The sequence below is a fragment of the Chionomys nivalis genome, chromosome 19 (assembly GCF_950005125.1).
Source record: "Chionomys nivalis chromosome 19, mChiNiv1.1, whole genome shotgun sequence".
Lineage (NCBI taxonomy): Eukaryota > Metazoa > Chordata > Mammalia > Rodentia > Cricetidae > Chionomys > Chionomys nivalis.
The window spans coordinates 60,639,470-60,667,187 of NC_080104.1; the positions used below are offsets into that span (position 1 = coordinate 60,639,470).

Below are 27,718 nucleotides of genomic sequence, written 5' to 3' on the forward strand. Positions count from 1 at the left end.
TGGTGGGTGGTGAGAGAGAGAAAGGGGGGGGGAGGGAGGGAGGGAGGGAGGGAGGGAGGGAGGGAGGGAGGAAGGGAGAGAGGGAAGGACGGGGAGAGGGTGGAGAGTTCCAGCAGGCCAAATTGAAATCAGAATTGAACATTGGGAGAAAGAGGCTGCAGCACCTTATAGCCTAATCCCCGAGAAAGATTAAAGATGTTTTTGGCCATATATTGTATTGATTTGTCCTCTGAAGTATAAGTCATCTGGGAGGTGGTGGGAGACTCGAGGGGAGGGGAGATAGGGAGGGGAGACAAGGCTCTGCTTTTGGTCACAGGCTGGGACTTCTCATTGTGGTAGTGAGCATGTCAGGCCTCTGCCCTGGACACGGCTCTGGGTCCTTCAGAGGAATGTGATCCCCCCCACCCCCATTTTAAAGAGAAAGAGACAAGCCAGGCCACACAGCCAGATTGGAGGAGCTAGGACAAGAGCTGGAGAATGTTGTCCCATCAGTCTCGTGACACCCTCATCTGTTAACTCATGCTTGGGGCGACCCCATGGTTGCTGGAGCCCAGCCTGTGCCAGTCACCTCCCCATCTCCACCTTGACAATTTCAAATCCTTCGGCACATTGTTTAAGCACACATAGACACTGACGGAAGACTACGTCGGCCCACCTCCCTCGTGGAGAGCTGGGAAGGACCGAAGGCTGCAGGAGAGGGGTGCAGGAGTGGGCACCCAGAGGGGCGCAGGAGTGGACACCAGAGGGGCGCAGGAGTGGACACCAGAGGGGTACTGTAGGGCTTCATCTTTGGGCTCAGGAAGGCTATGATGGGTGCTTGGAGTAAGCCCTGGCTACTCTGTGGGTGGTTCGGTCAGGAGTAGGGGGAGACAGGAGGGGACTGTTGTGGCTTTAGCTTGGAGTATCTGCCTATTTGTGGCTCAGCAGCTTCTGCCCCCCCCCCCCACACAACTGCTTACTCTTTGAGGAGGTAGCCTGAGGCCCATCTTGGAGAATTTAGGAGGAGAGGGGCCCTGCCACATGCCTGTCCCTCCCCGCATCCCAGAAACCTACAGACTGCCCTGAACCTCAGACCCAGCATGTCTTTCATTCGGTGTCTGGGGCCTGACACTGCCCCTGGGACTACCATGATCAGTCCGCTGATCTGCCCGTAGGACAACCATGATCAGCCCTGCTGATCAGCCAGGGGGACCACTATGATCAGCCCACTGATCAGCGAGGCCCACCAGGCCCCAGCTTGTGTCTTTGCCAGGCTGGGGATTGGCAAGGTGTTGGCATGAATGTGGCTGCTGCTGCTGGCCGGGTCAATCCTGTGTGACGAAGATGAACCCCCATGCTTGCACGGCCCGCCTCGGGGACTTTGCCTGTCCGCTCTGATTTCTCTGATGCTCTGGCCTGCAGCAGGGTGTTGACACCTCTCAGGTTGGTGAGTCCCTAGGGCTAGATGTCATCAGGCCCTGGTGTGTGTGCGTGCATGCATGTGTATGCTGTCACTTTCTCTGGTTCTCTCTGCTGGCCTTTGATGAGTGTGCCTTGACAGCAGCGAGAGGAAGATGTCACTTGCTGGGCTGTCCTGCTCTGAGTCTGCTGCCTTCTGTCTTCTGCAGGAAGCCGTGTGCGTGCTGTGAGGAACATGCTGTTTCTCTGTGTAATGGTCCTGTCTTGGAACTCGCTCTGTAGACCAGGCTAGCCTCGAACTCACAGAGATCCGCCTGCCTCTGCCTCCCGAGTGCTGGGATTAAAGGAGTGTGCCACCACCGCCTGGTGATGTTTTGGGGTTTAAAGAATCCCCTTTGGTGGCTTTGGCTTTGCAGTTCACCTCTGGGTGGCTTGGAGCCCAAGTGCTAGGGCAGAAGGCTGAGCTCAGATCCACTGCCTTGAACCTGAACCTTCCACTTCCACTTTGGTCCAACAGGATTATGAATAGTGCGTGCACCTGCCCCTTCCCTCCCCAGAAGCACTGTGAGGTTCCACTTAGAGTCTGTCTGAGCTCTAGACCTGCTGTGGGGATGGTGTGGCCCTGAACTTGTAAGGGTACGTCTCCGAGCCCTAGCTTCTTTGCTGATGTGAAGGTGCGGGGGCGGGGACCTCTGGACTCACTCGGTTGAGTTCTTCCTGTCCCTTAGCTTTCCAGTCTTACCTCACTGGAGGCCAGGTACTGCTGTGACCCTTGGTCCCAAAGCCCAGGTCGCGGGTGCTCCTGCAGCCAGGAGTTCCTTTAGCACCTCCTAATATCTTATCAATCATATCTTTGAATCTCAAAGTCTTTAAGTTTATCTTCTCCCCCAAATCCTCTTGTGTCTTCCAGGCACCCATAGAGTCAGGAGGGGGCTCCTCTAATTGCTTCTGGTTGTTCAGCAGCAGCTGACAATGGCCCAGATCAGTCAGATCAGTGGCTTTCTCCTGTCTGCTAACCTATCTACCCTGGCCGCTCCCTGCTATGGCCCTCCATGCCACCACTAAGCTTTTGGAGTAGCTGCTATGAGCCATTGCCTTGTCCCAGAGGTTGGAGGAACCACAGACAGTTTCCTTGCCTGAGTCCCCTGGGGCCCTGCCCCCTGGCATTGTGCAGCGTGTCAGCAGCATTGTCCTGCCCCTGCCCCATGCACACTTGTGTGACCCTAGTCACACCTCTCCAGGATTGTTCAGATCTTCTTATGTGGGACCAGCACGGGGCCATGTGGGTGCTGGAGCTGTTTCTGTCTGCCTCGTTGTTCTGTCCTCTTCAGAGCACTTGAGGCTGAACAGACTCTGCTGCCTTAGCCAGCCCCTCGAACAGCCTGCCTGTTCTAGACTTGAGACTCCATCCACGGTAGAGCCAGACTGGCATTTGGGGAGAGTCATGAGGGGGAACAGGATGAGGGGAAAGAGGAGGAACCTGGAGCCATTGAGGGCTGTGAACAGAGACGTGAGTGAGGGTGTGCAAGGGTGATGGACTTGTTACACACACACACACCACATACCACACACACTGCATACCACACACACACCACATACCACACACACACACACCACATACCACACACACACCACACCCCATTTTTTTTTAAGAGATGAGGGTTTGTACCATGGGTTCAGATGGAGAGAAGGAAGATGGGTTGTGTTCTAGTCACTGACTGTGGTCTTGGGTTCCCATGGACAGAGGTAGTTGAGCCCAGCCCAAGTTTCAGCACCATGGAGAGTGGCAGCGAGGCCAGGCTGGGCATTCCCGGGCAGCTCAGCTCAGCCGGCTTGGCTCCAGCCAGTAGCAAGCTGCCTGCTCCTGGCCAGCCTGCAGACACCGAGCCAGCCAGGCATCTGCAAGACACAGCCCTTCCCCTCTGCTTTGTTACCAATTTCCTCCTTACCCAAACACATTTATTCCTGGACACTGCTGTGACTAGGCAGGTCTGGCCGCAGCGAGGATGAGATGAAACTGCTGGTCTTCAGCAATCAGTGCGCATGGCTGAAGGGGCTGTGGTTGCAGGCTGGGGAGCCTGGGATGGGAGAGAGCTTCCTTTGGGAGATCCAGGACTGGGCCTGGCTCAGAGGGTGTCCTGGAGGAGCAGGCCAGATGGAGCAGGCTCCTAGGTAGGAAGTGTGCCCAGGCCTGCCTGGTGGCTTTCCCATGTGGTTGGGCCACTGGTCCTTTTGAGCTTTTGGTTTCTCTGAAGAGGTAATTCTCGTTTTTACTGGTTTCTGGAAAAATGATTAAAAAAAAAATAGGCAGACCAGTCTCCATGGGGCCCAGTGAGGACTGGAGGGTGTGGGCCTGCCTCTGTGTGTGCCCACCTAAGGTGAACACTTGATCTCCTGGATCCTCCTCTTCCTGGGTCTCCACCCTCCTTGACTCACGTAGGCTACATCTGGCTCTATTTTACCATAGACAGAACGACCATGCAGGTACTCTAGGCAAATTCTATGCAAATTTTTAACGAGCCAGAAGGAAGCTAAGAGGCCTTGGGACCCAAGAGAAGCCTTGGGGTAGGAAGCAGTGGACAAGGTGGCAAGAAGGGATAGGGAGGGGGGAGGGTGGGCAGGAGGAGCAAGGAGGGCCCTGAGGCCCTTGCCACCCCTTGCCAGGAGGACTTCCTCCTGGCCCAGGGATGTGGGGAGAGGGGCAGGATGACTTACTAGTCACCTAAAAGAAGTGAAATAGAGGAAGGGGCCGGGGAGGGGGAAGGGGCGGGGAGGAGGGAGCACCTAAGTCAGAGACAGAGTGGGCAGAGGCAGTCATGCAGGCTCTGGATCACAGATGGGCTCAGTTTCCTCGTCCACATACCCAGGATGTGAGCTGATTGGGAGGGGCCGGTGGGACAGCACAGGGCAATGCTAACTGTAAGGGGGGCTGTGTGGTCAGGGAGGGTTGATGGCGTGGGTAGGAGGGAGAGAGGGAAAGGAAGGGGGCCAAAGACAGTAAATAGGTAGGGAACACAGGAAGCGTGGGGGGGGGGGAGAGCTAGAGAAGGGGCGGGGCTTCTGAACCACTGTCCAGCTACAACCCAGTTGCTCCTTCTTCAGTATCCACATGCGCTTCGGGATGACCGGGTTGTAGTGACAGGGCTCCTGGGTGGGGAACAGCAAGAGGGAGCTGGGGTGCCCTGTTAGCTCCCTGGAGGACACTCGGGTGGATTTAGGGAAGGGTGAACACAGTGGACTGGAGAGTCGGAGGGGGAGCTGGCTGTTCTGTGAGAACAGGGCCCACAGGGGACGGGGACTCCGTAGCTGGGGCTCGAGTGGTCGGCTGCCTGGGTCTGCCTGGGTGTTAAGGGAGCGCCTGAGGCAGCCTGGTGACACCAGATGTGCACTCCTGGCCCACGCTGGTCAGCCTGGGACAAGCTGAAGTCCCAGGTTTAGATCAGACTCAGGTTTAGATCAGAAAGGAGCTAAAAGGCCGGGTAGTCAGTTCTTTCTTGCTCCTGATGCTCTTAGAGACGTGAGCGATTATCACAACTTCATCTCTAATATTCAGTGTCAGATTCTGGGGAGGGTCCCTCGTGCCATAGCTAGTGCCAGTCTGACACGAGGAAAGTCCCACACCAAACCAGAGGAGCTAGCAGGTTCCACCCACCCCACCCTTCAGGGTGGACATTTAGGCCACCTCTAAGACTGAGGCTTGAAGCCCCTCCCTCCCTGCCTAGCATGTTTTTCTCCTCTCAGGGCTGGTGGCTAGCTTTGGGACTGCAAGCCTTCACCCAACAGCTGCAGGCCTGGGGTAATTTTGAGGGGTCAGTTTCTGATCTGGTTCATCAGTTCTTACTAACTGGAACCCGTGGCAGCCGGGTCTCCAGGTCCCCCCCATAACACACACACACACTCACACACACGGCCTGACCATTAAGCTGGTCAGCTGGCTTCTGCTGCCTGTATCACCCTCATTGCCAGCCACCAAGGTCAGCTGGTTCTCTTTCTGGGGCATGGGTCAACAGCTTCATTTTCCACCAGGAAGCTAAAGCTAAATGGGGTGCAGGGTTTGCCCCAGGCCCCTGGTTCTATTGCTCAGCGGCCGCTGCCCTTTAGCCTGGCTTGCAGAGAGGGCAGGGCTGGCTGGGAGGGCCCTGGAGGACTTCCTTTCCAGGGACTGCTGTGCCAGGCTCAGGGCTGAGCTGCCTGCAGCGAGACATGCTTGGGCTGCCTGCGTAATTACATCTCAACATTTCATTTTGCTTGTCAGTTTCCACTTCCCGGGGATGTGGACTTCTAAATATTTTATCCCAGTCTACAATGGCCCACCCCACTCTGGCCAAACCACAGGGCAGGATCGCTGCTTCCAGCTCCTGACCCCCGCTGCTCTCTCCTGCCTGAATGTTGCTCCTATGGGGAGTGGAATTGACCTGGCACCCCAAGTCTCTCTACATGCAGGAATCTCCAACACCAACCCACTGACTTCCCATCTAGACAGCAAATGGAAATTATTAGTATTAGTGTTATTATTATTATTTTTTTTTTTGAGACAGGGTTTCTCTGTGTAGTCCTGGCTGTCCTGGAACTCACTCTGTAGATCAGGTTGGCCTCAAACTCAGAGATCCACCTGCCTCTGCCTCCCGAGTGCTGAGATTAAAGTCATGTGCCACCACTACCTGGGTGTATTGAACTACTATTAATTGAGCTCCCCTGTCTGATGGGACCTGGAGAGTCAAAGGGAGGATGGTACATCTCTTGAGGGACTCTCATGGAGGAAAGCCAACCTCAGGACAACACAGGGCAGTTTTGCTGTGTTCTTGTGTCAGGCACTGTCCTGTACCTTTACCCGTGTTTGCTTGCTCAGTCTTTCTCTCTTTCCTTATTTCTCTCCTTCCTTCCTTCCTTCCTTCCTTCCTTCCTTCCTTCCTTCCTTCCTTCCTTCCTTCCTTCCTTCCTTCCTTCCTTCCTTCCTTTATTTCCTTTCTCTCCCCCTCCCCCCGAGATAGAGTTTCACTATGCAGACCTGGTTGGCTTTGAATTCAAGGCAATCCTCCTGCCTCAGCCTCCTAATTGCTAGGATTATAGATGTGTGCTACCACACTTTCCTAAATGTCTCGTTCTTCACACTTGATGATGGACAAAATTCAGGGATAATTAAATACCTTGTCCAAAGTTACAGAGCTAAGAAGTGGCACTTGGGACTTGAGTCCTGGCTCCCAGGCTCAGCCCTCTCTCTGATGCAGACAAGTCACACAGCACAAGGCAGGGGTGACCAGTGCCATTAGAGAGGAGGGGCAGGACCAGTCCAAGAGCTGGGAGACTTTTGGGGGGATCAGACCCAGAGGCTTTGTGGGCAAGGTGGACAGGAGGGAGGTAGCGACTGCTTGCCTCAGGGCCGTAGTGGCCAAGACTTGAGGTAGCAGTGGGCACATGACTTGGACGAAGTGGTCCTGTTTAAAAAGCTGGGGTGGGGACGGGGCTGGAGAACCCTTGTGTAACCCTTGTCTGCCTGTTTCTGGATGCAGAGGCAGATGAGAAAGGAGAGGAGGTCTTGTTCTGTGTGTGGTACCCTGGGTGTGGTTGATGGAGACAACCTTGGTCAGACGGGGGGGGCTTTTAGCTACTGAGCCCCCTCTTTGTCCACAGACTGACACTGGTCAGTAGACTGGGGTCTGCACTCAGCAGCTAGGAGTATGTGAGGGTCTTGGGGGAACCCCAGCCCTCTCTGCAGTGGATTTTCTCCATCCATGAACCGTCATTTTGCTGAGGGGGATTTGGGTGGAAGGACATTAGTGGACAGGGCCTCCACTAATTTCTGCTTGTATCCTGTCCCCTTGGTCCCCTCCTCAGCACCTGCCTCTAGCACGTCCCTTTCCGGCCTCATTGTTTCGGAGGTGCTTTGCCTAAATGCATTTATGTTGGCTATTAGGACAGTCACTCAGTGGATTTCCTCCCTAGAGCCCAACACTATGAATAATGAAGCCCCGAGCCTTGCTGTAGGCCAGCCAGGGACAGCAGGGCTTTCGTGGTGGTCTGTGTATCCTCCCTCACCCTGGACACTTGGCCTGATCCAGGCTGGAAATGTGTCACATTTTTACTGCTGGGTGACTTGGCTGTCAGTGGAAGTAGTTGGTGTCTGAGATAGGACCAGGGCCATCTGCGCCCTCTTAGCCCCCAGTGTCACAGTGTCTCACTGGTATCTAATGCCTAGGTTCCTTTATGCCTCACTGTGTATCCCTAACCCCACAGGGACATGGCTCAGTGCCAAGAGAGGCGACAGTGAGGATGAAGGCTTTGCCATAGACCCTGGGGTGCTGTACAGCAGCTCAGATCTGCTCCCAGCTAAGTGCAAAGGCCTAAGCAACGGGACATCTGAGGCCTGTAAGGTGTGTGGGCAGGCTCCAGAGAGCTGCCGTGACCCTCAGCTTCCAGCAGACCCTGGAATGTGTGGGGTCGCGTGGTACCTGGTGTGAGATGGGTGTCCCCCGGGCACTCAGTGAGAGGACCTCCCCGTGAGGAAAGGGGAGAGTGAGTCTACATGCATAGTGAGCATGGGAGACCGGGGAAGCTGTGAGAGAGGGGCTGTGAACCTCGTGAGGGGCCAGGGTGGTCAGACTTATTGTCTGACTGACTAGGGACATGTGTATCTGTGTTGTCTATGTGACAGCGTGTTGTTTGTGTCTGTGTGTTGTGTGTATATAAGAATAGGGCTCCATGCTTGGGTGTCCATTTGAGGCACAACTGTGTGGCCTTGTGGGCTCAATCCATGTCCCGTGGTGTGCACAGCTGTGGTGTGTGGAGGCTGTGACATCAAAGGTGGCCATGTGCCTGCACGTGTGCTGCCGTGTGGTTCCTGCATGAGCTTGCATAGCTGCAGATGGCACAAGGTGTGGCCGCTCAGGGTGTGTGGCCCTGTGTTGGCTCTTCTGTGGGCTGGGGTGGGAGAGCTGTGTCTCTGTGAGGTCCTGGAGTGTGGGACCATGAGCAGTGTGTTGAGTGTGTGCGTGCGTGCGTGTGTGCGTACATGCGCGCGCGTGTGTGCGTGCATGTGTGTGTGCTTGTGTGTGTGCTGCTAACGGCCTCCAGAGAGGATGCTGCTATCACCTTGAACAGCCCTCGTGCTTCTGAGCTGTGGCCCCGCGACTGCCCAGCACCGTGTTTCAGGAATAGCGTATACTGAGTCCAGATCCTGGTCTCCAAAGCTGAGGACCCAGGAATGCTCTGAGGGGCCCTGACCCAGCTGAGTGATGAGTTCCATCTCTGCCCGAGCAGCCCTGCCAACTAAGATCTGCTGCACCTCAGGGTAGTGGCTGCAGTGGGCAGCAAGGGACCTTCACCAGCCCCGCCAGGGGACGTTTGCCTCTTCTCTGTTTTACAGGAGGTCAGAGAGGCTTGGTAACCCATCTGAAAGTTCATGAGCTGCCAGTCTAGCTCGCCTTCCTTTGCCCCGCTTGGTTTCCTTGTTGCATGTCAATGCTGAACACAGGGATTGTGTTCTCACTGTGCACAGACCCGAGTCCACTGAGACCCGACGAGTCTTTCCCCAGGTGACCCACTGCCCACCAGGAGCTGGAGTCATATCAGCCAGGAAGAGGATGGCACCACACGCCCCTCTCTGGCCCAGCTGTCTCATGCTGAGCTGGGACAGCCAAGGGACACTGTCAGCTTGATGTCCTTCTGCCTGCTTGTGTTCCATGTCCCTGTTCCTCCAGTGCTGGTTGCAAGGGAATAACAGAGCAGAAGGCAGGACTGAGAGATGCCCGTGGGCATGTATCTACAAGTGTGTCTAGAACCCATGGGGGCAGACTGTCCCCTTCATGGACATCAGGAACCACAGTGTGCCCAGAGCCTGCGGAAGGCAAGGTGGTAGCTCTGAGGGACAATCACTGTAGGCTCTGGGGGCATAGACACCCCTGAGGGGGGCATGTGGGGCGGCATTCCTCCAGAGCCTGTCACCCATGTTCACCACGGTCCCTTTGCACCCCTGTCCCTTGTTCTTCTAGCAAACACGGACTTCTTCCTTTCCCCAGTGGACCCCTGGGCACGTGTCCTGGGGAGAAGGAACCCAGTGAGGGAAAGGGGCTGGCGAGTAGTGGAAAATCCATGGCCAGTTGGTACAGGGTGCTCCTGGCTAGGGGGGCAACCTGCCCAAAAAGACCCCTTGTAGGGCAGAGGTTGTCAGAGAGGCAGGTCCTGGGAGGCCTGAAGTGAGGTAGCAGCTGCCAACCTGAGCAAGCCACATGGATGTCACCCATGTTGGTGTGTGCGCATCTGCACAGTGTGAACTCAACGGGACAGGTAGGGTGAGAAAGTGAGCGGGTTGACAGTGCCGAGTACAGAGGGGGTGGGGCAGGAACAGGCAGGGTGACAACGGGAGCCAGACCCAGGGCGACCCAAGTCCAGCTCTCTCTCCCCAGCCTCGGGGGTGGGGGGGGGGCGGGATGATCCCCATCCCAAACAGTACTGGAACCCAGTTCTGATACCTGAACTCTACTATCAGAACCCCATCATTTAGGCATGGCCTTGTTCCACGGCAGGACCCTGTCGGCCACCCACCCCTTCAAGGGCCCATTTTCTATCTCTTTTCCTGGGAGCAGGTTTAAGGTTGGGATTGCTGACAGCCTGGCTTAGGAAGGAAGGAGGGGAAGAGAAAGTGGTGTGTGTGTGTGTGTGTGTGTGTGTGTGTGTGTGTGTGTGTGTGTGTGAGAGAGAGAGAGAGAGAGAGAGAGAGAGAGAGATTCCCAACTACCTCCTGCCTGCCTGTTTCCTGCAGGGAGCCTAGCATGGCCTGGATGCCTTCCCCTGCCCTCCCCTCCCCTCCCTGCCCTCCCCTGCCCTCCCCTGCCCTCCCCTGCCTTCCCCTGTCCTCCCCTGCCCTCCCCTATCATCCCCTGCCCTCCCCTGCTCTCCTCTCTGCAGTCTACCATATTCTGTAGCAATATAGGTTTTTCCACTTGACTTCCTAGGGTTTGTCTTTTCATTATTTTTTTTCCGTTTTTTACATTTAAAAGCATTTTTCAGAAAAGGGAAAAGAGAATGAGAGGAGGATCCTGCAGGACCACTACTGTGAGAAACCGAGGAGGAGCTGAGCAGGTGGGGAGGAGTCTGAGCAGATGGGGAGGAGTCTGAGCAGATGGGGAGGAGCTGAGCAGGTGGAGAGGAGTCTGAGCAGATGGGGAGGAGCCTGAGCAGGTGGGGAGGAGCCTGAGTAAGTGGGGAGAAGTCTGAGCAGGTGGGGAGGAGTCTGAGCAGGTAGAGAGGAGCTAAGCAGGTAGGGAGGACTTGAGCAGGTGGGGAGGAGATGAGCAGGTGGGGAGGAGTCTGAGCAAGTGTGGGAGGTGGGACCCCAGCCTCAGGCATTCAGAACACCAGGCGGTGCTCAGCACAGAATGTGGAGGAGGCTTGCACCTGCTAAGTATCTCTAGGTAAGGCGAAGTTTCTCTCTGGCCTTAGATTCTCTGTTCTCCTAGTGTGTACTGGGGTCTCGGGCCCTACGGGCTGCATGTAATCAGAGATCTCTCCAGTGAGAGGCTGTGGCATCTGCCTCTGGCCAGCACACAGAGGCCCTGGCTTGGCTAGGACGCGGGTCTGCAGCTAGCACAAGGTTGGTTCTGGACAGGGATCTGGCAGCCAGGTTCCTGGTAGGAGGGTGAGTAGGACCTGGGGAATGATCTGAGGGATCTCTAAAGGGGACCCATGAGGGCTTTGGGGGGCATGGGAATTCCAGATTCCTTCAGGCCTCTTGGTCGTGTGTCTGCCTATAGCTAGGGACTGGCTGTTTCTTGTCTGTCTGTCTGCCGGCTGCTATTGCTCCATACTGCATTGTGGACAGCAGCTCTTGATGGAGTTCACAGAGCCTGAGGGCAGTGGAGTGGGGAGGGAGACGGTGCTGGGATTGTGGTGTCATGCCACAGAGGAGTGACTTCATGTGGTCTCTCTTAGGTCACAATCAACTTGTGTGGGATGCTCCGTAAATACCATATCCTCCAAGGCCACACACAACACTCAGTTTCCTGTGACTAACATCCCCTTCGATGAGCCATCGCCTCTTCCTCCTCCTTCTTGGCAAGATGAGGCAGGCAGGCCAGGCCAGCATGCACTGGCCCAGGAGTGTATCTTAACCTAACACTTTCTCCCTGTAGGAGATAAACTCCCGCTTCCCACTTCATCCTTGAGCCAGGTGGCCCATCCCCACTGCCTGGACTAGCCTCTTCCTCTTGTCCATCTGTCTCCCCAGATGGGGGAGAAGACACGTCGCCATTGGCCCATTTTCTAACTGGAGAGAGACCATATGGCAGGTTGGCAGGAGCTGAGTACTGCCATCGTTAGAACGCCGCCAGCCAGCGAGGGCAGCTGGCCATTCCCGGGCTCTTTCTGTGGCCCACGGCTGGAAGGGGCGGAGGTCCAGATCAGGACCCTGGGCCTGGTTCCCTTGACCATGTTTGAGACTTGCTGTGTGTCTAGGAGTGATCAAAAGACTACCCGGTCCTGTGTGTGTGTGTGTGTGTGTACACATGTGTGCCCTGGCTGAAACAGCCACCCTCAGTGAGTGCCTTTGCCACTGTGTATGTCTCCCCAGCTGGCAAGCCACCTCCTGCCCTCTCACACACAGCTGTGTCCTCCTGTGGTGTAGCCTCCTGGAGCTGCCACCCCCAGGGCCTCCAGTGTGACTAGCACCTGGGGGCATGGCATCTGTGCAGACAGACCAGGTGGAAGCCCAGGGGACATAGGACAGCAGCTATGGAATTGGCCACAATTTAAGAGATAGGATGCTCCCCAGCCCCATCAGGGGCCTCGAGGGTCTTGTCTAGAGCCCCCAGCTCCTGGCAGGGTAGGGCTGGGCCAGGCAGACTGTCTGGGCTCCAGTTTCCTCACCTGCCCCAGGCAGTGATGACCATAGGTGGCCTTGGTTGCTCTCCACAGGGGGCGTGCAGGTGGGCCATGAATATATGAATGGCATGCACCCACCTGAGAGGCCTCTCCAAGAGCCTCTGGGAACTGACTTCAAAGTGCTCCCTGGTGTCTGCTGGCCACAAAGCTGGGTGTATCCTGGGACACTATGTTCACCCTGGCCCACCCCAGCAGCTGCACATGTAGCCCTGCCCCAGGACCTGTGGGGTGCAGGGTCTCTGGGACAGGGATAGGAAGTGTGCAGACATGGGTGCAGGGACACCAGTGACCAGGGTGGCTATTCTCAGACTCAAGTCTTCAAAGAACCTTCTCAGGTGATACTGATAAAAATAGCTGATGCTTCCAGGTCCTTGCTGGGCAACAGACAGCGGGTTTGCTCATGCTGACTCACAGCCAGTGAACTAGGTCGCCTTCTAATCTCCACTTTATAAATGTGATCTTTGAGACGCAGAGAGGCTGAGCGACTGCCTTGAGGTGATCCAGCATTAACTGGTAAAAACAAGGTTGCAAATAGGCAGTGTGGCTCTTGCCAGCCTCCATCAGGGACACCGAGGTTCAGCGTTCTTCAGTGTTCCACCCACTGCATTCACGCTGTGGTTGGTGTTTGTGACCGTGATGTGGGTCTCTGGGAGTCAAGAGAGGGACCCCAGTCAGTTTCCTGGGCTGTGTTGGAGAAGTGGGGAATCTCAGACTTGGTGGCTTAGGCTGATGGGTAGGGCCTCTCCACAGGAGGCGTGTGCATTGCCCAGTCAGTGAAGATTCCTCGGGAACCCAAGACCGGGGAGTTTGACAAGATCATCAAACGCCTCCTGGAAACATCCAATGCCAGGGCCATCATCATCTTTGCTAACGAGGATGACATCAGGTAGGGTGGCCACCGCAGATGGTAGCCCAGGCATGTCCCTCCAGGAAGATGGAAGGGGCACGGGGTGAATCAGAATGGTTGGACCCCCAGGCTGGAACCAGCTATTCTAGTGGGGCCCCTTCCCCTCTCTGTTTCCCACATCCATCCTGCCAGCCAAGTGACCAGTGGGACACCTAGGGGAGAGGCTGCCGCCTCGTGGACTTGAAACACGCTCCGTAGTCCTAATTCACCTGCTGGAGGTGTGACCTCAGCCAAGTTCCCTAACCTCTTGCTCTCACTGTGGTAGGCGGGCTCCTTCCTAGACCCCAGAATTGGTGACTCTAAGCACAAGGACTGTGGTCTGCCAGTCTCCCGTGTATCCTCCACGCCTGCACAGGGGTCAGGGGTCACCAGCCCAAGGGCTCTCTACCAACTATCCCTGCAGACCCTTCCCAGCTTCCCTCCTTTCCTCTCGCTTCTCACTTGACCCCCGCTTCTAGAAACCCCTGTAGGTCCCTAGGGTTCACCTTTGAGAGAGAACCCTGCTTATGAACAGAACTGAGGGAAGAGGTAGGCCTGATTTCACAGAGGAAAGTGAGCCCCAGGCTCAGTGACCCTCTCCTGGAGCCCCCTAAGGTCAATGCTGGCCCTACTTCCCCCTTCCAACCCATCCCTATACTCTGCTCGGAGCCCTGATTTGCAGCAACACAGAAGACCCTGGGACAATGCAGGAATAGGGAAGAAAGGACCCACTCAGAAAGGGCTTCCAGGCAGATAATGGTCTCACGTGGAACCCTCTGGGACAGAGCAGGCACTATGAACCTCTTCAAAGCACACAGGTCCCCCAGATATTGGCGCCTGAGCTCTCCATGCCCTGAGGGCAATGGTTGCTTAGTGATCGCAGGCTTCTCTGAGTCTTCCCTTTGCCCCCTGGCTCCTCTCTGACACCCCTAGATCCAGCCCTGCCTCCTGCTGTGCATTCCACTTGGGGCCCCCTGCTTCTGAGGGGACCCCAGTTCAGAGAAGCCCCCCATTGGGAAAAAGGGTGATGGTCCGGGTCTTTGTGCCTAGGGGCAGAGCTGGATGGGACTCTGCCGAGCCACATGGGCAGCCTGGCAGGAGGCAGGCTGTTTCTGGAAATCCACGGTGTTTTCAGAAGCGGACTGAGGTAAAAATAAACGCAGGTGATGGCCTGGGTGTGGGATGAGAGCCGTACTCCCCTTGGCTTCTCAGACTCAGGAAGCATTAACAGGACTGTGGCTGAGGTTCCATGTGCCTGCCCCATCTGCCATTAGTGGTGGCCCAAGGTGGGTGGTGGCCTGCTAAGGGGCCAAGACTTGGCAGGGATGAGAGCAGGGACCTCGGGTGACAGTGGGCTGGCTTGGCAGCAGGTTCCAGGGCTTGGGGAGAATATTTCCCCTCTAGAAGTCCAGTTCATACTCTCCCCTAGACTTCTGCATGCCTAGACCTTGCACCCTGGGACCCTGGGGCTGCAGGAGCAGTATCTGGGGTCCTTGTCTCCCACAGGAGAGTTCCCAACTTCTCTCCAAGAGAGTGAGGTCAAGGGATTTTACCCGCTCCTCTTCTTCCCTCTGAAGAGCTGGACTTGAGAGAGACCCAGTTCAAGACCAGTGGAGTGCCAATGGTCTCCTCAGCCCTGTGATGGGCTTGGGCTGTGACCCTTGATCAGTCCCCCCCCCCCAAGAGCAGCGGTTAGGGCTGAGAGCACTGGAGCAGCCCTGGAAGGGTCTGACCTCTGGCGGAGGAGGGTCGGATGGACGAGTACCTTGTGGCATCCATGTGAAAGAGGGTCGTGCTGTGGGGTGGCCTGATGCCGGAGAGCCTGCCTCTGAGAGGATAGGGGTTCAACAGATGTCATCTGGAACCCAAGTGGGGGCAGACATAGATTTGGGGGCGCACAGGTGGTCTTTGCAGAGCCAGATGTAGGCTCACGGAGATAGACCTGGATGAGTAAGGTCACTGTAGTCACGTGGATAGGCATAGGCCAAAGAGCTGGGGACTCCAGGTCTGGAGCACTGGCAGGCAGCAGTGATTGTGAGCCCGGGGCGAGGGGCGAGGATACAGTCTGGGGGTGAGCATAGGCTGTGCGTGGGGTATCCTATGTGGCTGGAAGTAGGGGCAGGCATGGGTTCTGGGCTCTAGAGTGTGGATGGAGGGTCCAGATACAGCCTGGGAGATAGGCGTAGAGGGTGGGGCAGCTGGGCAGCCGTACATACCTGGGCTGGGCTGCTGTGTCCCCACAGGAGGGTGCTGGAAGCAGCGCGCAGGGCCAACCAGACTGGCCACTTCTTCTGGATGGGCTCTGACAGCTGGGGCTCCAAGAGCGCTCCCGTGCTGCGCCTGGAGGAGGTGGCCGAGGGTGCTGTCACCATCCTCCCCAAGAGGATGTCTGTCCGAGGTAGGCCCAGCAGGTGGGGATGACGCCCCGTCCTCCCTCATGGCTTCCTGTCCACTCCCATCCTCTTCTGTCCCCTGTCTTGTCTACCTCTTCATTGGCCTGTAACCGCTTGCATGCAGAGGCCTCTAGCATGACGGAACTGGAGAGCAGGCCCAGGACTGTCCCTGTGGCTTCTTAGCTGCTTTGGGTTGTGGGATAAGCCAGGCATGTGGTCATGACAGAGTCCCTAGCCTGTCCGACTCATCCCTCTCCTATCTGGGACCCTTCCCCTGTCTTGGAGAGGTCTGCGTGGCAGCATGTTTGGGTGGAGCCTGCTCAGGGCCAGTGGCAGGGACTGGGCACCCTGCTCTGTCTTGCCTCCCTTCCTTTCTGCCTTGCCCACACCCCTTCCTCTGGGGTGAAAGCCACAGTCATCTCAGGTCGGAATAAAGCTCTCTGGCCGGAGTCTTGCAGGGTGTGGGGCATGAGGTTAGCATCCTGGTGGTAGTCTGATTTGGTAGCACCCTGTCTCATGAAGGGGAGATGGCTCCCAGGGCCTTCTGGTTACCTTTGTTCTACTCGGTGAAAACCAGTGTTGAGGTGACAGGCCTGGAAAGGACCTCAGGAGCCAGCCTCTCATCTGCCTCTCCATCACTTGCCGAAGGTCACATAGAGTGTCCTCTCTTCACCTTGAGGCCCAGCCAGCACAGGCAGTGGAAAATTCCACACCCCCTCAGTCACACTGAGCCACGATGAGCACAAAACGACTAACCGGTGCCATGCGACAGATGCTGGCCTCTGCCAGGTCCTCATTTGGCCTCCCGGCGGCTCTGCCATTGACTCACAGAGCTGGGATTTGAACCCAAGACTTAAGTACCCTTTCTGTCTGGGACGTTGGGAACATTTTAAGGACACTGATTCTCATCTGTTCTTTTGTTTTTGAGACAGGGTCTCATTAAGTAGCCCTGGATGTCCTGGAACTCACTAGGCAAACCAAACTGGTTTTGAATTTACAGAGATCCACTTGCCTCTGCTTCCCTAGTGCTAGGATTAAAGGTGTGCGCCACCATACCTGGCCACTGGTTCTCCTCTGGAGATATGATTGGTTGTCATAGTAATTGGGTGATGCTCCTGGAGTCTGGTGGGTGGAGGCCAGCCATGCTATTAAACATCCCGTAATAGTCCACCCAACAAAGAGTTGCCCAGCTCCACCACAGGCCAGACTACATTTCCCTCTGTCCCTCATAACTCAGTCCCCTGAGTTCCATTGGGATCCCTGATGGGATGAGCCTAGAGGGTCTCTGGGCAGGGGGAGAGGGCACTGCCCTACCAGTGCCAGCCCCAAGGTAGAGCTGCCTGAACAGGAAGGGAGCTGGGCAGCTTGCAGAGGGCAAGAGAAGCCTGTGGTGTTTGTCGGCAATGGGGATGTTCTAGACTGAGGAGGCAGTGCCGGACCTGGTCTTGTTGTTTGCTCTAAATGACGCCCTGCCTTCTCTGGCCACAGTTTCCTCTATGTGCCCAGGCTGGGCCTGACCCGTGAGAGCATCTCTGCCATGCAGGCTGTGGCTCTAAATTATATGTGCTCCCCGGGACCTAACCCAGCTCTTTGCATTTTGCATGGCACAAAACTATGCCGTGTCTGTTTTTGTTTTTATTTTTTTAAGCTTTGTCTGGGTCCCAGGTCAGAGGATGCTTCTTTCCCTTCCTGGTCCCGGTTATCTGCTTGCCTGGGTGTGTGTGTGGAGGGCAGGGAGGAGGCCCTGACACCCCCATTCCCTGCCAGGGTTCGACCGATACTTCTCCAGCCGCACGCTGGACAACAACAGGCGCAACATCTGGTTTGCCGAGTTTTGGGAGGACAACTTCCACTGCAAGCTGAGCCGCCATGCACTCAAGAAGGGAAGCCACCTCAAGAAGTGTACCAGTGAGCACGCACCTGTGGTGGGGCTGTCGGCAGAGCGTGGGACCGTGGGAGTGGGGATTGCAGGGCGGGGCCCCGTGGCAGGCGGAGCCTGCAGAAGGTGGGGACTGTGGGGGTGGGGGGTGGGCCCGTGGGAGGCGGAACCTGCAGAAGGTAGGGACTGTGGGGGTGGGGTGGGGGCGGGGTGGGGGCGGGGTGGGGGCCTGTGGGAGTGGCGGCAGTGCCTGCTGGCTGCGAGGCCAGATAGATGCTAGGCCCTCCGAACTCCAGCCAATCATGTGGCACCAACCCTGTTCTCTGACCAAATCCAGAAGAGTCAAGAGCCTAACTAGTGGGGCTTAAGGCCTGGTACTCAGAGGCTGCCCCTCCCTTGTGGACATGCGAAGGGAGAGGCCTGAGAGTGGAATTGGTCCGGGCTGAAGGAACAGGGCTATAGCCAGAGTAGGGCGCAGCCTACAGTGACTCTGAGAGCTCAGAGTGCAAGGCCTGCACTGTGTTCCCTCCAAGGGCAGAGCTGGAGGAGGTTTCCCCCAGGTCTCACAGAGGTGTCTCACCGCCTTGGGATTCACTGTGCTGGACTGACCTGCACAGCCGGTTCCACGCCTGCCACTCAGCACCGGGCACCCCCGACCCGCCCGCCAGGGGCTTCACCGATCACTCAGCAAGCCCTGGGCTTGCTCACGGACCGCTTGGGCCTGTTCTTATGGAGGACAGAGAACAAAAGCGCCTGAATCCTCATGGAGTTTTCATTCTAATGGAGAGACAGACGATAAACAAGATAAATAAATCATGGGCTGGGTCAGAGGGAGAGCGCTGTAGAAACAAAATCCATTCGAAAAGAAGCAGGAAGAGCTGTGGGGGAGGGCAGCCGCCCTTCACAGCCACAGGGAGCACTATGGGGGAAACTGAGCCCCAAAGGGATCACGTGGGGGGAGGTCTGAGAAAGGGATCTTAGTTCCCACAGGTGCCAAGGGCCAAGGCAGGGTTTGAACCAAGGCCTGAGGCTCTCCACCCCGAGATTGCAGCCTGACCCTTGCTTCATGTGCATCTGGACCCAGGTCCTGAGAATTCTGGATTTGAGCAGCTCTGCGGCCAGAACCCCCTGCGTGACCTGGGGTTCTGGGCGCTACATTCATGTGGTACCTCACCGAGGGTAAAGGCTTCTGTCTTATGGCCTCTGGAGTGTCCTGGGCAGCTAGTGCGGGAGATGCGGGTGGAGACATGCCTCAAGGAATCTTTGGCCGATTGAGGTTCCCTAGGTGCGGCGGGAGGGAGCTAGATGAAGTGGAGGAGTGGGGGTCGGGAGCATGAGAGATATGCTGCCCTCTGGTGGCTGCAGCCCACAGGGACGAGCAGCCTGGGCAATGTCGTCCTCTTGGGGTCACAGTCTGCAGAACATGTGTGTGGGTGTGTCGGGGGGCAGTGTGTGTAGCTGTGCGTGTGCACGAGTGGTGGGCCTGAGCCGGGGTGCGCGGGGTCTCGTGTGGAGGTTCATGAGTCTGTTTCTCATGCTTCTGCATGTTAGGCTTCTGATTGACAGGATTTCATTTCACCCTCCCAACTCTAGAAACCCTTCCATTTCAAGTGTAAAGGAGGCTATGGAGACTCAGAGAGGCCAAGCAGTGTGAAAGGTTGCACAGCAATGTCAGGCAGCAATCACAGAGGCCGTGCAAGTACGGACATATGGGGCTGGGGCGATGGCTCCGTGGGTAAAGCACTCACCCCGCAGTTGTGAGGACTTGAGTTCCGATCCCTACAGCTCACAGCAGTGAAGAGTGCTTACTGCTCTTGCAGAGGACCCAGGTTCTGTTCCCAGCACCTATAGGGTGACTCACAATTATCAGTACTTCCAGTTCCAGGGCATCCGATGCCCTCTTCTGGCCTCCATAGGCACTGCATGTACATGGTGCACAGACATACATGCAAAACACTCAATACACATAAAACTAAACCATAAATCTAAATAAAAGGAAAAGCCAGGCATGGCTTGCTATCCCAGGGGTGGAGAGACGGGGGGGCACGGGGAGGTGGGAGGAGGTGGTCCCTGGTTTTCTGCACAGCTCGCAAACAAAAGGTGAAGGTGCCCGTGCAGTGACCCCAAGGCTGTCATCTGACCTCTGCACACATGTGCATGTGTGCTCCTCCCCACAAACACGTGCGCACACACATACATACAGAGACGCACATGTCTAGTGACGGGCTGAGCCCTCACGAGCAGGTAGATCACGTGTCCTGTCCACTTGCTCCTTTGTCCCTCTGGGGTGGGAACATTGTGTGAACACCCTAATCATGGCTTCCCAGAGCCGGTTCCCAGGGTGGGTAGGCATGCCTGGAAGTGAGGTGAGATGGACAGTTGGGGCGTCCTGCCTCATCATTAAGGTGAGGATCAGGGCTCTCTGGAGTCCCCTCCTGTCTGTGGGGATTCAGACTCAGCTTCAGACTGAACATGTCTGAGGCAGTGCCCAGGTGCAATCCCAGAGCCTTCACTGCCTGATTGTGGAGCTCTGCTGCGTGCCTGGGGACAGCCCCGTGACCCTCTGGCCTTGGATTGCTCCTCTGAGAAATGGGGCTGATGTGAGCGGCCCAGGGGGGTCTGCAGGAGGAAGGGAGGGCGCTAATGGAAATGCTCTCTGAGCTGGAAAGCGGAAGCTCTGAAGCCTGGCTGTGCATTAGAGCCACCTGGGGAGTGCTGAGGTCCCCATCACGGGTGGGAGTGGCTTTTAAAGCTCCCTTGGTGCCTAAAATGGGGACTTGGGGTGGGGCATTGGATTTGCAGCTTAGTGCACAGGAAACGACCTGGGGGAAACTCATGAATGCTCGGGCAGTCGGGCACTCTATCCCGAGAGCGTCTATCTTGTTTACACGGTCTCTTATAGCTTAGGTTGGTCTCAAAGTCTTGATGTAGTTGAGGGTGACCTTGGACTCTTGACCCTCCTGCCTCCACCTCTCAAGCGCTAGAATTGTAGGCTCCACCACCAGGCCTGGTTTGTTGTTTGTTTGTTTTTGAGTCTCACTCTGTAGCCCACTGGTCTCAGATTTACAGTGATCCTCCTGCTCCCGCCTCCCTACTACTGGAACCACACTATCCGGAACACCAGGGTCTTAAATTCCCCGGGAGTTGTTCTCTGCAGACACCAGGGGCTTTGTGGCGAGGAGGGGGAGGAGGGAGGCACAAGCCGATGGATAGGATGCCATGGAGGGACAGCACCCAGTGGAAGACCCTGGCTATCCCCCGAGTCTGTCGGTACAGATTGTTCTGCTGTAGAAGATGTCATCCTGAGGGCGGGTGATTTAGGCTGTCTCAGGGCTAGAACCCATTTCGTAGAAGAGAAAACTGAGGTCCCTCCCAAGCATCATGGTGGTAGAGTTGGCTGGATGCAGTTTGACTCCGAGTATCATGGCCTTGGAGCCGAAGTAGGCGCCCTACCCTGCTCCATATCTCCCTCTCCCTCCTCAACTCCAGGGCCTCTTTTATCTTCATCCAAACAGCCAGAAGCCTGGTGGGACTTGCATGTCCACCTTCCCACTGCGTTGGAGCCTGGCTTCCAGCCCTTTCCCATATCAGCACTGCTCTGTTCCTTGCAGTGGTCCTGAAGGTGGCTTCCTCTGGAACAGCTTTGTTTAGGATAGGAAAGAAGAGAAGAGGCAGTAAGACAGGACATGCTGGGAACCGTGGAACCCGGCCCTGGGTCCTTGGAGACCAGAGAGAAGCAGTGCTCATTCCATGGGGTCTGTTAAGTGATGGGGCTACCTGGGGGGGCTTGGAGGTCTCAGCATCACTCAAGGGTGCATGGAGGGCTGGCCTGCAGTAATGGGTACAGGCTATGTGGATGCAGATGAGGAAGGCACCCGAGTGCACGGATTTTTCCCAGCACAGCTGTGGGAGCTGTAGACCTGGGTGTGTGTCTCGCCGCCACTTGCCAGCGTGACCTTGAACAGGTCCTCATTTGTAACTGGCATTCTGCCACCCTGCTCAGCCTCCAGAGCCCTGGGACGGGATTGGCCCTCCCTCACAACCTTACTGGGACGATGGGAGCTGGCTTGCTGTGGGTCCGTGGGTTGCCCACACTGACTGAGACGGGTCACGGAGAGGAGCAGTCTGAGGCTGTCAGGCCCAGGAGGGCAGTGCCTGCCACCTGCCTCCTCCGTGCCCAGCCCCTCCCCAGGAGCTCACTGAGCAGGCTTGGGAATTAAAGTCATAAACAAAGCAGATGTGGCATCTGTCTTTTTGACAGCGCTGCCAGCCAGGTGATGGCTGAGTGGAGGAAGGCTCGGTTTATGAGGAGATCGGAAAAATTTACTGTTGGCTGCTCCCAGGGGCTGGAAGTCCGGAGAGGGAGGGCGGGATGCGATGGCAGGGGCTGTGTAGGGAGGCGCTGGTTACCCATCGTGCTAGCTGCAGCCGTAACAGCAGCACAGCCGTCCCTGCAGCCAGCTTAAACTGCGTTCACCCACGTATCATCAAGATCTGCCCTGGGATCTTGTGTTTCGTCTTTAAGGTGACCCACTTCACAGATGAGGAACCTGAGGCCCGGTGAGGTAAGCACTTACTGGCCTACAGTCGTACAGGTGGTAATGACAGAGCTGGGATTTGGACCCTGGGCTCTAGAGATGTCCTGCCTCAGGCTTCTTTAGGATCTTCCTACCTCTTCTCCATGGAGGGACCAAGGAAGTCTTCCTTTTGGGAAAAGTGAGGAAGGACAGTGTTTTGGGAACACCTACTATGTGCCACCTTGCACCCATTGCCAACTCATAGTTGTTCAGACTGTCAGGTGTTTGGTGACCGGAGCATGCCCCAAGCCTTTCTCTGGGTTACACATCCCGGAAATCGCTGGCTTTTATTTAGGGGCTGGCTCTGGGGCTGCGAGACGGCTCAGTCAGAAAGCACTTGCCTTGCAAGCGTAAGCAACTGAGCTTACCAAGCCCGATGTGTGGATGTGTGTGTGCCTGTGATTCCGTTATAGGAACAGGGAGACAGACAGATCTCCAGGCTCGGTGACCAGTCCCTAGCCCATGCAATAAATCTGGGCTGGTGAGAGACCCTACCTCAAAACAGAAACAAAAATAAAAATCCCTATGTGGATGGCTTCTGAGGAATGACATCTGAAGTTGACCTCTGGCCTATACACACACACACACACACACACACACACACACACGGAGACCTAAAAATATGAGCCTATTTTTGCTCCTACCCTGGTAAGTGGTATACTTGATGAAGCTGGCCCTCGACACACACACAGGACACATACATACACGCACACGCACACACACACACACACACACGACAGGGGGAGGGTGAGAGGGAGAGAGGCTGACTGTGCCCGCCTGTGCTCATTGAGCAAACCTGCCTCAGAATGTTCTGGCAGTGTGGTCAGGAGAGTGGTACAGTCTGACAGCTCCAGAGAGGAGAGAACTGGTCCTGGGGACACTGGAGGGAAGCTGGGAGCTCCCAGAGCCTAGATAGCTTGCATGGCTGAGAGAGTGGCGTGTGGTAAGCAGAGAGCGCTCAGGCCAGGTGGAGGGCAATGTGTGCAGAGGGCGGTGTGTCCAGGGGGTGGTGTGTGCAGGGGGCGGTGTGTGCAGGGGGCCGTGTGTGCAGAGGGCAGTGTGTGTGCAGAGGGCGGTGTGTGTGCAGAGGGCGGTGTGTGTGCAGAGGGTGGTGTGTGTGCAGAGGGTGGTGTGTGCAGGGGGTGGTGTGTGCAGAGGGCGGTGTGTGTGCAGAGGGTGGTGTGTGCAGAGGGCGGTGTGTGCAGAGGGCGGTGTGTGTGCAGAGGGCGGTGTGTGCAGGGGGCGGTGTGTGCAGGGGGCCGTGTGTGCAGAGGGCAGTGTGTGTGCAGAGGGTGGTGTGTGCAGGGGGCGGTGTGTGCAGGGGGCCGTGTGTACAGGGGGCGGTGTGTGTGCAGAGGGCGGTGTGTGTGCAGAGGGTGGTGTGTGCAGGGGGCGGTGTGTGCAGGGGGCCGTGTGTGCAGAGGGCCGTGTGTGCAGAGTGCAGTGTGTGCAGAGGGCAGTGTGTGTGCAGGGGGCGGTGTGTGTGCAGAGGGTGGTGTGTGCAGGGGGCGGTGTGTGCAGGGGGTGGTGTGTGTGTGCAGGGGGCCGTGTGTGCAGAGGGTGGTGTGTGCAGGGGGCGGTGTGTGCAGGGGGCAGTGTGTGCAGGGGGTGGTGTGTGTGTGCAGGGGGCCGTGTGTGCAGAGGGTAGTGTGTGCAGGGGGCGGTGTGTGTAGAGGGTAGTGTGTGCAGGGGGCGGTGTGTGCAGAGGGTGGTGTGTGTGTACAGAGGGCCATGTGTGCAGAGGGCGGTGTGTGCAGGGGGTGGTGTGTGCAGAGGGTGGTGTGTGCAGGGGGCGGTGTGTGCAGGGGGCTGTGTGTGCAGGGGGCGGTGTGTGCAGAGTGCCTGAGATGGACCCATGAGAGCCTCTCCCACAGGGCTGAAGCAGAGCAAGACTAGAGAGGGAAGGCTAGGGAGGTCACTAGGCACTCAGCAAAGCCTAGCCAATCCAAGGGTCTTCAACCTGCTGCCTGCTGCCTGGGAAGGAGGCTGCTAGGTGGACGGTGGAGATGGCAAGGAGGCTGGCTGTAAAACAGGAGGGACAGCACAACAGTGGTGAGCACGGGTCAGGTTTCATTGTCAATTTTTCATTGTCACTGCGGAACCTGTGGAAGGCCTTCAGGCCAGGGAAAGAAGACAAGAAGCTGAGGTTGGCCCTCAGCAGGCAATGGAGGAGCAGGATGGAGGAGGAGTGGGCCAAGGACAGGCCGGAGCTTGGTTTAGGATCCAGGGAGGTGTCAGCATACACTGCTGTGAGCATCTGAGTGAGCAGGAGGTTAGGGGAAGGGGGAGGGGAGGAGGGGCTGCCAGAAAATGAAGGAATCCTGGGAGGGAGTGGCCTCACGGTGTGACTCTGGAGGCTGTGCAGCACCCACTGAACTCAGCCAGCTTCAGCAGGCCCCCTCACCTGCGATGTCCTGGAGGTTCCCAGGGAGACAGATCCTGTGATTTCAGCACTTGGAAGGCTGAGGCAGGAGGATCACCCTGGAGACTATCTTGAGCTGTAGAGTATAACCCTATTCCAAAAATCAAACAAAACCTAACTAACCAAACAAAAACATAAACAACGGGCGGGCGTGGAGTCAGGTATAACGCCTGCTCAGCCTGGGAGGGCTGAAGAGGACACGGAAGTGAGTCTCGCCCGCACCTCCTTATGGGGTGGTTCCGTCCAGAGCGAGGAGACTCGTGTGTGTATCACATGTGTGTTTATTTGAATGTCCGTGTATGGGCGTGTGTGTGTGTGTGTGTGTGTGTGTGTACACAAACGTGTGGATCTGGCTGGCGAGGGAACTGGCTCGATTCTGAAAGTGTCTACAGGAATGACACTCAGGATGGTGGCAGGGTGGGCTCACGTGGGGGAGTGGAGAGGAGCTGTGGACTCTGATTATTTCAACCTTGAAAACTCATTCCGATTACAATTTACAACCTGGCGACAAAGGCTGCGGTCTCTGCAGTAACCACCGCTCAGGGCTTTGAGAGAGAAAATCCTCCCCACCTTCCCCGCTGCCTGTCACCCGTGGCTGAGCCAAATGCATCTCTGCCTTACGGTGCCCCGGGACACAATTAGGACATCTTCAAACTGTTGCTGCTGTCACTGCGCCATGTGTCTGGAATTTATTTCCTCCTGTGGCTCTTTGCACGCGTGCCTCACCTCCTCCCAGAGCTGCGAGGCCCCTGCTGGGCCTGGGCTTCTGTGCATCTGTGAGAGAGGACACCTGATTCCCTTTTCTCCTGCCACCTCCCTGCTCTAGACCTGCAGACAGGGGTCCTAATGCTGTCTCTGGCCTGGCTAGACAGGGGGATGGTATGGGGGGGGGTCCGTGGAGCAAGAGGTTCAGATCACCATCCCACTGAAGGGCACTTTAGCCGGTCATTATTACCTTCTGTAGGGTACAGGCCAGGAGTCCAAGGCTGGGAAGGGAAGGAAAAGGAAGGAGAGAGGGAGAGACACAGAAGAGAGAGATGAGAAGGCCCTCACAGCCTGGGCACTCTCGGGTGGCCATTTTAATTTGTAGCTGGGCTAGCATGTTGAGGCGTCGGTGGCCAGCCCTGTGATACTGCCAGTTGGAGAGTCAGGAGGGCTGGGCATGAGTCTGCGTTGAGCCCTTCCACAGCACCCCTGCCGAGACAGCTCCTGGAGGGTGTCTGCGTCCTTAGCATCTCTTTCCCCAGTGACCTATGACCCCAGAGGAAGCACAGAGTGGCCCCGGAGTCAGTGCTCCATCATGATTCTGTGGAAGGGTTCCAGGGGGAGCCAGGGCCAGGAGAGGTCAGGGATATTGCTCCAGAGGGGCTGCTGGCTTGGAGCCACATTTTCTGCTGCCACCTCCTGCTGCATCCGTATCCTTGGCCGTTAACGGACTTCTTACAGAGTGTGCCCTGAGTGAAGGTGGCAGGGGACTGCGAGGGAATGGAGTTCAGGGCCTGGGTGTGGGGTACCAGGAGGGGGTCTTGGCTGGGATATTGAGCTGGTTCTAGGAGAGAATTTTGGGAACTGAGCCCAGCCCCCATCTTCTGCTGCCGTGTTCTCTCCCGGCCTCTCAGCACCCCGTGGTGGAGGCTCTGACAGGAAGATGGGATGGGCAAACTGGAGGATCCGCATTCTGCTGCTCCAGCTGTTTGTGTCTTGACCCAGAACTGACAATACCCTTAGCAGATTAGACAGTGGGGCTCGGAGGAGGCATTGGGCAGTGTGGTGGGAGGAGGTCCAGGCTGGTTCTGGAGATCGGGACATTCACCATACCACCCAGAGACCCCACCCTGTCTGCGTGGCTGGAGCATGCCTCTCCTGGCCTCTGAGGGTAGAGGCAGGCAACCAACTGCTCCCCTGCCCCAGGCTATTGCTGCTGGCATCTCCAGTGTCCACTCTCAACCAATGAATACCTACCCTGGCCGAGCCAAGGATAGTCCTGGCCAGGAATCTAAGTGACCAGCCAGCCACTAGTGGCAGGTGCCATTGCCCATCAGCCCTACCTCCAGGATTCAGGGACCGTGAATGCCTTACTGGTGTGAGGGTATTGGACAGTGGGGTACACACTAGAAATGGCACTGAGCTCTCCCTACCCCAGGTCTGATTTTGAGGTGCCCTGGGCAGGGGGATGGACACATTGACTTCCAGAGTTCCTAGAGAATGGGGGCTGAATGTTAATCCAGCCCATGGGGCCTCTGTGTATGCCCTCCATGTCCTTGGGCAGAATCTGGGAGTGTGGCTAAGACCCAGCCGGTGCCCTTGTTTCACTCCGTGGCTAGGCAGTGTGCAGGGCTATGGCTTGCCAGCTCCCTGGGCTTCCTGGAGTTCCTGTCTACTTTCTCCCTTCTCCTATCAACACCTCTGAGGCCCTGGACCCTCTTTTCAGCCTTCTGCTGCTTCCTTCTCATACCCAGCACCAGGGAGAGGCCTGGGGTTAGAACGCATGCATCTAGCTCCCGCCAGGACCCTGCCTCACCATTGCAAAGGGACCGTGGCATCCAGGGTTCAATCCCGAGACCCACATGGTACAAACAGAGCTGACTCCTCCAAGCTGTTCTCCACCTCCACATGTGGGCTGTGGTATATGAGTTCACACACATAATAAATAATAAATGTAATTCAAAAAATGTCACAAAGAGAAGGGGGATGGAGAGATGGGTTAGTGGCTAAGAGCACTCATTGCTCTTCCAGAGGACCCAGGTCAATTCCCAGGACCCACATGGCGGCTCACAGCCATGTATAACTGTGGCTTCAGGGGATCCAATGCCCTGCTGACCTCCACTGGCGTGCACATGGCGCCCATGCATACATGCAGACCAAAAGCTCATATACATAAAATAAAATAAATAAATCTTAAAAACATAATACTCAGGAGCTGATCCACGAAGCCAGGCACATCAGGGCCCAGCACAGCCTCTGACTCAGGCAAGCTCAGCAGTTCCTGGAAGGTATAGTTTTTATGATCCTCACCACCACACAGAGCCCAGGCCAGGAGCTGCTGCTTCAGAAGCCCCCATCCTGGCCACTCCTGCCTAGGTGACACTGTTTGGCCACCTGCCTGGGCCTCGTCCCTTCACAGTCTCAGCAGGGTTGGCAGACCCACTGAAGACACCCAGACCTCTGGAGGCTCGGGGATTTACACACTGCTCCCGAAAAGAGTCTGGGTGGCCACGCAGGGGAGTGTTGTAAGAAGCCTTCCCAGGAATGTGTAACTCCCCTACCGCCTCCTTGTAAGGTCCCAGT

At 56.6% G+C, this 27,718-nt stretch overlaps 1 protein-coding gene across 4 annotated transcripts in view; it reads left to right on the forward strand.

The window, feature by feature from the left end:
- Grm4 (glutamate metabotropic receptor 4) overlaps positions 1–27,718 on the forward strand; it is an 84,118-nt gene that overhangs the window by 41,795 nt on the left and 14,605 nt on the right. For 3 of the 4 annotated variants that reach the window (XM_057794365.1, XM_057794367.1, XM_057794364.1), the window contains exons 4-6: positions 13,024–13,159; positions 15,403–15,557; positions 17,320–17,460. In XM_057794365.1, the coding sequence (XP_057650348.1) occupies positions 13,024–13,159; positions 15,403–15,557; positions 17,320–17,460 (432 nt within the window). Of the gene's footprint in view, positions 1–10,700; positions 10,809–13,023; positions 13,160–15,402; positions 15,558–17,319; positions 17,461–27,718 lie in introns of those variants that run through there. The other variant, XM_057794366.1, reaches the window with a different exon arrangement.